Source organism: Alligator mississippiensis, chromosome 4 (genome assembly GCF_030867095.1).
Source record: "Alligator mississippiensis isolate rAllMis1 chromosome 4, rAllMis1, whole genome shotgun sequence".
In the NCBI taxonomy this organism is placed as follows: Eukaryota; Metazoa; Chordata; order Crocodylia; family Alligatoridae; genus Alligator; species Alligator mississippiensis.
In genome coordinates, this window is record NC_081827.1 from 156,501,647 (window position 1) to 156,510,652 (window position 9,006).

General features: G+C 52.9%; 1 protein-coding gene across 1 annotated transcript; it reads left to right on the plus strand.

Annotated features, from left to right (window-relative positions):
* The first annotated feature begins 646 nt into the window (after positions 1 to 646).
* Positions 647 to 3,871, plus strand: LOC109286234 (uncharacterized). Its single transcript, XM_019499846.2, has 5 exons — positions 647 to 756; positions 941 to 1,045; positions 2,233 to 2,337; positions 2,793 to 2,936; positions 3,621 to 3,871. Exons 1-5 carry the CDS (start codon positions 663 to 665, stop codon positions 3,869 to 3,871), a joined length of 699 nt encoding a protein of 232 aa, XP_019355391.2. The 5' UTR covers positions 647 to 662.
* Positions 3,872 to 9,006: the final 5,135 nt, after the last annotated feature.

A 9,006-nucleotide genomic window follows, 5' to 3' on the forward strand; every position in this document is an offset into this window, starting at 1 on the left:
TTAATTGCTTGCTGTGTCTTATATTTTGAAGTGTTTATTAATTTTTTGTTGTGTTTTCTATTCTGGAGAGTTTATTAACTGCTTATTGTGCTTTACATTTTTGGAGTGATAACCAATCAATTGCTGGGACATACCCTCTGAGGATCCGTGAGCGAGGTTTCTCTCGTGGGTCTTGGGGACTGCTATACTTACCTGTTCTGTTATTTGTTGACTTGAATATATTATATGTAAATATTTATCACCCATCCAGTTTATTCTATCCCCTCCCCTTTTATTCTGCATCTGAATAAACCATGTATATCATTAAGATATTGTGTCCTGGTCTTTCTCTATAGAGACAGTGAAGGGGAAGCTGTGAGCAAGCTGCAGTTTCCATCTCCAGCACATATGCCCTGTTGACCATCCCCTTCTATTGGAAAGGGGGGCACACACTCCAGTACACCTGGGTTACACAAGTATCTTTCACTCCACTACACTCTCCAAGGGATGGACAAGGAAGAAAGGGGCTGGGTAAGGGGGCTGAGGCTTGGAGAGCTCAACTGGAGCAGGGCAAGAGGCAAGGGAATGCAGGGACTTGAGGACATCACAAAGGAGGTTCCTTATCACCATGGTAACCTGGACAGAAGAGCTCAGAGCTGCAGCAGTGGGTGCTGGACTGAGGGATGCTCTGCACTCCCCAGGTCTGGCTGGGCCAAAAGGGCCCCAGAGTCTTGGAGGTGCTGAGGATCCTGGCTCTGATGCTTTGCATATGCTCAGGTAATATGTGGGGATCATTCTGATCATTCCTAGGGGCCAGCACCTTCACCCTGAGCTCTGCAAGCATCTCCTGACACAAGCACATTCCCATTCCCCAGAGAAAGTTCTACATTGCCGGTGTCTCTGCCTCTGTGGCCTGCGACTGACACAAGGAGCTGCCTTCACCTCTCTGCTTCCTTCCTAGGCCACAGGGATTATTTGAATTATGGTATCCCAGAAGAAGGAGAAAGCGGCATGACAACAGAAGAGCCCAGGCAGCAGCGGGGAACTGGTGTGGAGGACCAAACAAGTAGGGCAAGATTGTGGAGTCCTGGAGCTGGAAGGGACTTCCAGGGTTATTTAGTCCAGCACCTGCAAAGAGGCAGACATGCTGCTCCTCACCCTCCCCAGATGCCCACCCAGACTCCTGACACCCTCCTGGGAAGAGTCCCCTGGGCAGCTTGTTCCATTGTTCCACTGCTCTGACAAGCCTGACAGTTTTCCCTAAGATTTATTCCAAATCTGCTCTGCTGCAGTTTAAACCCAGAGCCTCATGGCCTGTCCTCTGCACAATATGGAACAGTTGTTCTCCTTCTTTTTAGGGCAGACTGCCAGCTGTTTGGAAATAGCTATCATGCCTCTCTTCCTCTCCAGATGACCCATACCTACTGCCTCTAACCTTACCTTGTACAGGTTGTTCTATCCTAGAGATCCCATGCTCAGCTCACCTACCCTATCCTGTAGAGGGGCCTGGTTTCCCTGCTGGGCCTGTGCATCTTTGGGAAAACCTGTGAAGCCCCACTGGTGTGTGCCTGCTGCATTTCTGTGAAGGGCAAAGGGGCTGAATTGTGGAGCTTTATGGAAACTCCCTGCCTAGGAAGTATGGTTGAAATGGGGTGATGCTTGCTCATGTGCATGGGCTGAATGATGCTTGGCAAGAGGCTTTCCCCATGAAATACTCTAGGTGGGATGAAGTTGTGTTAGGGGAGGGGAGTTAACACACAAGCCAGATGAGCAGAGTGCTAATGGTAAGCAGCTCAGAGAACCAGCATTTTAATAGTTGAATATGAAGGGGTAGCTAAACAGAGACCACGGAGGTAGAGGGACACTGAGATGGTGGTTGGCAGTGATGAGGGCAGAGGGGACATGGGCAGAAGGGAGGCCATGTCAGCAGAGGTGGCAGGAGCAGGGTGAAGCAAAAAGTCATTACCAGAGAGCGCAGAGAGTTGAGCAGAGTCAGAGCATCCTATGGGACATCATCACAAGTCCCCTCACACACTTTGCCATCCCTGCTCTGGGACCTGCTGCACAGGCTCCTCTGTGTTTGACCCCTGGGATTTCTCTCTTCCTTCCCAAGACCCACCAGGATCTGAGGGGTCCCTTGGGGATGATCTCTACTGGAAACTCTCTTCCTCCTTCTGCAGTTATCCCTTCCCTCTGCCCCTTAGTCATAGCTGACAAGGCACCTGAGCTGATGTCTGCTGCTCTTTGCCCTAGCCTTCATCTTCATCCATGTCGAGAGCAGCAAATATTCACTGCCCTGCAGCCCCGCTGAGATGTATGTTCCTGATCGCACTTACCATTGGAGCCGGGATGGAGAAGGTGAGGCCTCCCACTTCCCACCTCTCCCTGCCACACCCTGTGGCTGTAGTAGTCACAGCTGGTAAGGAAAGATGGGGGCAAAATATCCCCCAGAGAAAGGGTGCAGGTCTCTGAGAGTGTGGGCATGCTCCTCCAGGGATATGGGCCTGCTGGGAGGCCCTTTGTCCTTGCCAATATGGGTGTGTGTGTGAGAGAGAGAAAAAGAGAGAGAAGGTCAGGGCCAGGGCAAGAGAGGGATGAGCAAATGAAGAGGTGGGACAATTGAGGAGTTCCCTCAAGATGTATCATGTAATATGAATCCTTACTCAGAGAAGGGCATCTATTTGGCTCTGTGGGGGTCTGAGCTAGCCCAAGACAGAGTGACCCCTCCTATGTACTGAGGGAGCTCACAAAAGGGATCCCATAGGGTATTGCTTTCCTGTAACTCCCACCCACCTCTGTATCCGCTGCATTAGGGTCCCAGTTCCTCTCAGTCAGTGCCCAGGGATTTCTCACCTTCCAGCACTTCCGAGGTGGTGACAGCGGGAATTACTCCTGCACCGTCTCTTACCAGGAGGATGGACACCTCAGGACTGAGACGTTCCACTACACCATCCTGGGTGAGTTTGAGTTTGGCTCTCTGGAGGGCTGACAGCCCCATGGTGCATGGGACTGACCATTGCACTGAGGGGATCCCACTGACTGCCCCATGGAGCAAGGGCAGGTTTGACCACTGAGGCCTGTCGGACCGAGGGAGGAGCACAGGGCTACAAAGAGCCTCCTGGAGTATTAAGTCCAGTTCCTTGCATTCACAGCAGCCACTTACCTATCTCACACCCTGACACCCACCTACAGGGCACCAGAAAACTAAGAACACCCCATGATATGCCATATGTAAGAGCTAGGGAGACAAGGGCAGTGGCAGTGCCCTGCCACAGCAACAACAGGAAGGTACCTGGTTAATATAAGATCAGAAGATTCTTTGTAAGAGACGATGCCCCATGGAGGGGAGGGATATATCATGTTCAGGTTCCTCGGTGAGGGAAGGGACACTGAAGAAGGGTAGGCTTGTGCCTATCTCCTCTGTCCTGTGATAAGAATGGGAGGAGGGAAAGGGTGCTAGTCAGGGATGGGAGGGAGTGGGAGGTTGTGGGAAGGTGAGAAAGCCATGATGAAAGCCTTTCTTGCCAAGAGCATGGGAGATGAGACCAGTAGCAGAGGCAGCCCTGGGCCATGCAGATCTGTGCCCAGCTGAGCTGGTACCTCACTGCCTCAGAAACCTCTCCAGACTCTCCCTCCTGTAGGGTACCATGTGACTGGAGGCCTGGAGGCCCTGCTCATCTTCCGAAGCCAGGTCTGCGAGGAGGGGGCAAAAAAGCGGTTCTTGTGGTTGCTGCAGGAGAGCCTGGGCCAGGTGGTCTCTAAGCATCACTGCAGGCTCCTGCTCAGTGAGTCTACCTGCTTCCCCACTGTGCAAGAGCCCTTGGATGAGTTCAATCTCCAGGTACAATTCCAAGGTAGAAACCTAGAGAGAACAGTGATGGCAGAGTCCTAATGGGAATCACCTTCTGCAACCACTGGGGCACTCTGGTACAGCGGGCAGGGTATGGGCCCTGTCACTAGGATCCCAGGTTCTGTTCACTGGGTCAGGGAGTGCTAATGGATTAGACCAGAGGGGGCTGAAAGCTGGCTTCTGGGTTCTCTCTCCAGCTCTGAGAGGGAAGTGAACTTGCTGGGGAAGCACAGAGGGGCTAGGAGTTAGACCTCCTGGGTTTTATTTCCAGTTTTGGGAGGAGACATGGGTCTAATGGGTATAGAGCAGGAGACTGGGAGCCAGGACTCCTGTGGTCTCCTCCCAGCTTTACAGGAGCAGCCTTCCATAGCTGCCATGTTTACAGTGAAGTAAGGTCCCAGGGCACATGATGTCTTCTTGGTCACAGGCCCCCTGTCTGGGGGCTGAGGTGGGTCTGCTACTGGAGACAACGCGCTATCAGGCTAGTGCAAAATCTGAGCTGTGTCTCCATTCTCTAGTCTCCCCCTTTGGACCAAAATGGGATACGCCTTGCACTTCCCAGACTCAAGCAGTGATCACAGACTGCTACCATTCAGCCATCAGGAGCAGCCTGTTGCAGGTGAGCCATGAGGGACAGGGGCAAGGTCTTGGGGGAGGCCACACCCCCTGGGGACTCTGCTACCAGCATCCTTTTATAGAAACAGGACGCTGTCTTCTCTTGTCACCCTGCTTACCTGTGGCAAGTGTGTGTGTTATGTCTTGTGTTGTGTCAGGGTTGGTGGTAGTTTTATGAATAATTTAGGTTATCATTTGTATAAGATGGTTTGGATAGGGATGATCCTGCATCAGGCAGGGGAGTGGACTAGATGACCTCTGAAGGTCCCTTCAGCCCTGCTTCTCTGTAATTCTATGGTCCCTGCCACTGGAGTTGGCTTGAGCCCAGGGTGAGTCTGTATGACTCCTCAGTGGTGGCTGGCTACATGGCCTTGTCTGGGGCTATCTCTGCACTGATCTCACCCCCATGGGTCCCAAACTTCTTTGTTTCCTGAATCCTAGGACTTGACTCCCAGAGCTATTGCTCCTTACCTTCACATCAGGGCCAGGCTCCTTCATGGCCCAAAGCCACAGGGACAGGTCATTTTGCTTACCTTGTGGGCTGGACCAGCCCCAGTGCCACTATGCTAAGGCCCTGGGAAAGCTGCAGAGGGTGCTATGCTGGGCCCACATTTTTGGGTCCTCTCCTTGGAGACAGCCAGCAAGGCAGGCTCTCTCAGACATGGCTACTTGCTTTCCTGAGCCCTCCCCATCACCTCCCACTATGCTTCCACCCAGGCCAAGCTCAGCATGACCCAGTTCCTCAAGGAGCATAGACACTTCCCCATCACTGGGGCCGGTGCCCCCCACATCATGTTCACCAACCACTTTGTCAACTTCCTGGAGACCGGGCACTGTGCCAGAGGCTACGGGCAAACCCAGCAATTGCCGAAGTGTCCTGATTGCTGCAGTGAGCACGCACAGGGCCCTCAGGGCTCTTTTCTCTCACTTCCTTTCTCCCAGGTCTGCCCCTTCCGCTCCACCATCCCTCTGGGGGCCCCCGCTCCAAGCACAGGGACTGTCCTATGCCTGCTGGTCCCTTGCACATCACATTTGGGTACTGGAGTGAATAGGTCCCTGCCACACTGTCACCACCAGGGTTGGCACCAGGGTTTTCCTTTCCCTTTATGTGTCTGTAACACTGGGGCTTTAAGGCTCAGAGAGTGCCTGACACAGGGAAGTTTTAAATTCACAGCTGGCAGGCAAAGGGGAGGAAATCACCACTTCCCTTCACAATAAACTGTCAATGGAGACACCAGTCTTTGGCCCCCTCCATTGTGACCCATCCCCAAGGGATCTGGTGCCTCCCTGTTCTGAAGCTGCCCTAGTGCCTTATGTTCTTATGTACCTTGTCACTCTCCTGCAGTCCTGTGTCTGCCAGGGACATTCAGCAACTCCCAGGACAAGTGCATCCTCTGTCCCATTGGGACCTACAACCTGTTCTATGGCATGGCCGCATGCACCCCATGCAAGAAGGGCCTGGTTACGAGGACTCCTGGCACTGTCACCATGGTGGACTGTGTGAAGAAGGAGGGCAAGAAGGGTATGGGCAGTCTCCCCTCTGGGAGGCCTTTTGGGAGGAGGAGGAGGCTTCACCTCCACAACCCAGAGGGTGCCCTGCAATCAAACCCCATCCTTCCTTCAGGATCTCTCCCCTTCACCTGCACTCTCTCCAGCATCCCTGCACACAAAGAACTCCCCAGGCCCCTTACACTCTCACTGCTGGTTTCCCTGCGAGACTAAAGCTTTCCAGCCTCCTGTCCCGTCATTCACATCTGACTATCACTGACCCCAGCCACCCCTTTGTGCACCCCAGCAGCCTTTGACATCTCTCTGCCTCTGTCATGGCTGCTCTGATCCCATGTGAAATGCCAGCCAGCCCTGGCCCCACTGTATTACCTGCCACATTACCCCTGGGGCCCAAAGGTTAGTACTGATGGAAGAGCCACCTTCTGGGAAGAAGCATGGTGGGTATTAGACCTTCCCCACTGATGCCATGCTCCAACCACAGTTTTCTCTCTCCTCCTGCAGGCTTCATCACACGCAAGGTCCTGGTCATGGCTGCCATCATCATCTGGCCACCATTGATCTGCTCATGCCTTATATTCCTGTAAGTCTGGAAGCATTCAGGCTGTTCCCCAGCACAGTGACCATCCTGGGAGATGTCCCTATGGTCACTATACCCCAGCAAACTGGGTAGCATCTTCTTGGAGTCAGGTTCCTCTGTATCACCCAGGGGTCATCACCTTGTTGGCCAAGATAATGAAGAGTCCCATGGAGCATGAGAATGAGAAGCAGCCTTCTCAGGCTGCAGCACTGGGGCCCATGGGTGGGGAAACCCTTGGCACCAACTTTAGCAAGGGTGCCAACACAGATGGACCATTCTTGGCCACAGAAGATGCTGGCCCCTGAGCCTTCATCCACTCCTCAGCTCCCTATCTGGACATGTCCAGTCACACATCTCCAATCTGCCTTTGCTTAGCATAATCTGGCTGCCACCCCCACCTCCAAATCAGAATGCTTGCAGGCTTATGTCGAGTTGGCATAAAGGGCATCCGGGGAGAAGGCTGGGGCATCCACAATGCCAGGCAGGCAGAAAAATACTAAGGGAGGCCTCTTCTCTGGAAGGGAGGCAGAGAGGGACCCCAGGCAGGCAGCTCTGTGCACTCTCAACCAGCTGCCCCTGAATCCACATTATTCCTTATATCCTGAAGGGCAGAGCTTAGATGATCTGTATTTAGTGCAGTTTTTTATGAGGGAGGTGGGAGACAAGAGGCCATTGGCCCAGGGAGTAAAGCTCCTGGAAGTGGTGGGCTTGGGAATTGAGACAAGATGTGTTAGCTACAGCTATGGGCATCCCCTGCCCTCCACACAGATCCATGGCATTCTGTCTCCTCTGGGCAGCTGTTGCTGGGGCTATCGACGCCGTCATAAGCAGAAAACCCCACAAGAGGCCTCTATGCAGCTAGGAAGGTCCAAGAAGACAGTGATACCAGCAGCAAGGACACCAGAAGGTCCCAACATTGCCAGGACCCGCAGAATTGCTATAGACTCCAGTAGGACCAAACCCCCAGGTGCCTTCGCAAGGGCCAATGGAGGAGACACATCCAAAGCTGTCTATACTGCTACAGGCCCTGTCATCACAGCTGTCAGTCAGACTATCCCCCCAGTCACCAGTGCAGCTGCTAGGGCCAGCCTGGAGGACACATCCAAAACTCCCTATGCTGCTTTAAGCCCTGATGGTGCAGTGAACAGCCAGTCTATCCCCCTGGCCACCAGTTCATCTGCTAGGGCCAGCCTGGAGGACACATCCAAAGCTCCCTATGCTGCTGCAGTCCCTCAAACTGTGGTCCCCCTGGCCATCAGTGAAGCTCTGGAGGACACATCCAAAGTTCCCTACTCTGCTGCAGGAGCTTCCAGTGCAGATGAGAGCCAGGCCATCCCCCTAGTCACTGCAACCAACCTGGAGGACACAGGTGGAGCCATCAGCAAGCCAGTCTCCCAGGGCACCAGCCTGGAGGACCTCCCTCCTCCTCCCACCCCTGCAGAGCAGCCCAGCAATGGGGAGTTTGTTTTCCCCCCTCCTCCTGACTTCTCCTTCCCAGCAGGCTCTGGGACTAATAGAAATGTGTGACTTCCTTATGGCAGGCAGTCTCAATATATTTCTGTCTGAGTTATGGGAACTGATCTTTGTCTCTGAATAGTAGATGTGTTAGACACTAGTTTTTCTGAGGATGAGGCCTGAAGAGAGGTAGCAGTGGATAAAACCACAGGGGAGTGACAGGTTTCTGTAGGTGCATATATCTGCAGTGATCCCCATGGGGTCTCTTCCCCTCCTGACTGGTCCCTCTTTACTCCTGCCCTGTTTCAACAACCAGAGACAGCTGCATCTCAGTGGTGGGCCAAGTGGCTTTGATGTACAGTTTTATTGGCTTATGTTTCTGCAAAGAGCTTTGGGAGCTTTAGGCATGAGATTAGATACAGACATAAATGTATCCCTCTGACAGAGAAATAGAAAAGTCCTGATAGAGGGTCTAAGTGATCACCATAAGCAGGAAGAGGGAGGAGCCATCCCCTGGGCATGTGAACAGCATCTTAAACATGATGGTCTCCTTTGACAGTGTTAGCACAGAGCCATTTTTCCTCTCCTGCAACATCCTCTCATAAAGATTTGTTTTGCAGCAGGGCCAGGCGGGCATGTCACAGGATTGTTCCCTTAGTGAAATGGGGAGACATCAGTGTATCCTGCCTGCTTCACTATCTCTGGTCCCTGCACCCAGACACTCTGCTCATCCTTCTGCGAAGGGACTCCCCTTTGGTGTAGCAAAGGACATTCTCAGGCCTTGGATTTTGGCCAGAGTGGGGGAAGGCAGCTGTGCATAACTGCCCATTGAATCTGGTTCAGTGTCAGGGCAAGCCCTTGCAGTGGGACAGACACTAAGGCATAGGGGGAGAGTTTTCTTATCTCACCTCATTCATAGCATTTGATTAAGTAGGCTTTCACCTATGAAAATGCATGCCTCCCTGAACCAGGTGCCACCCTGCCCTGTCTTCTTTCTGACTTCTGATCATCAAAGTTAACC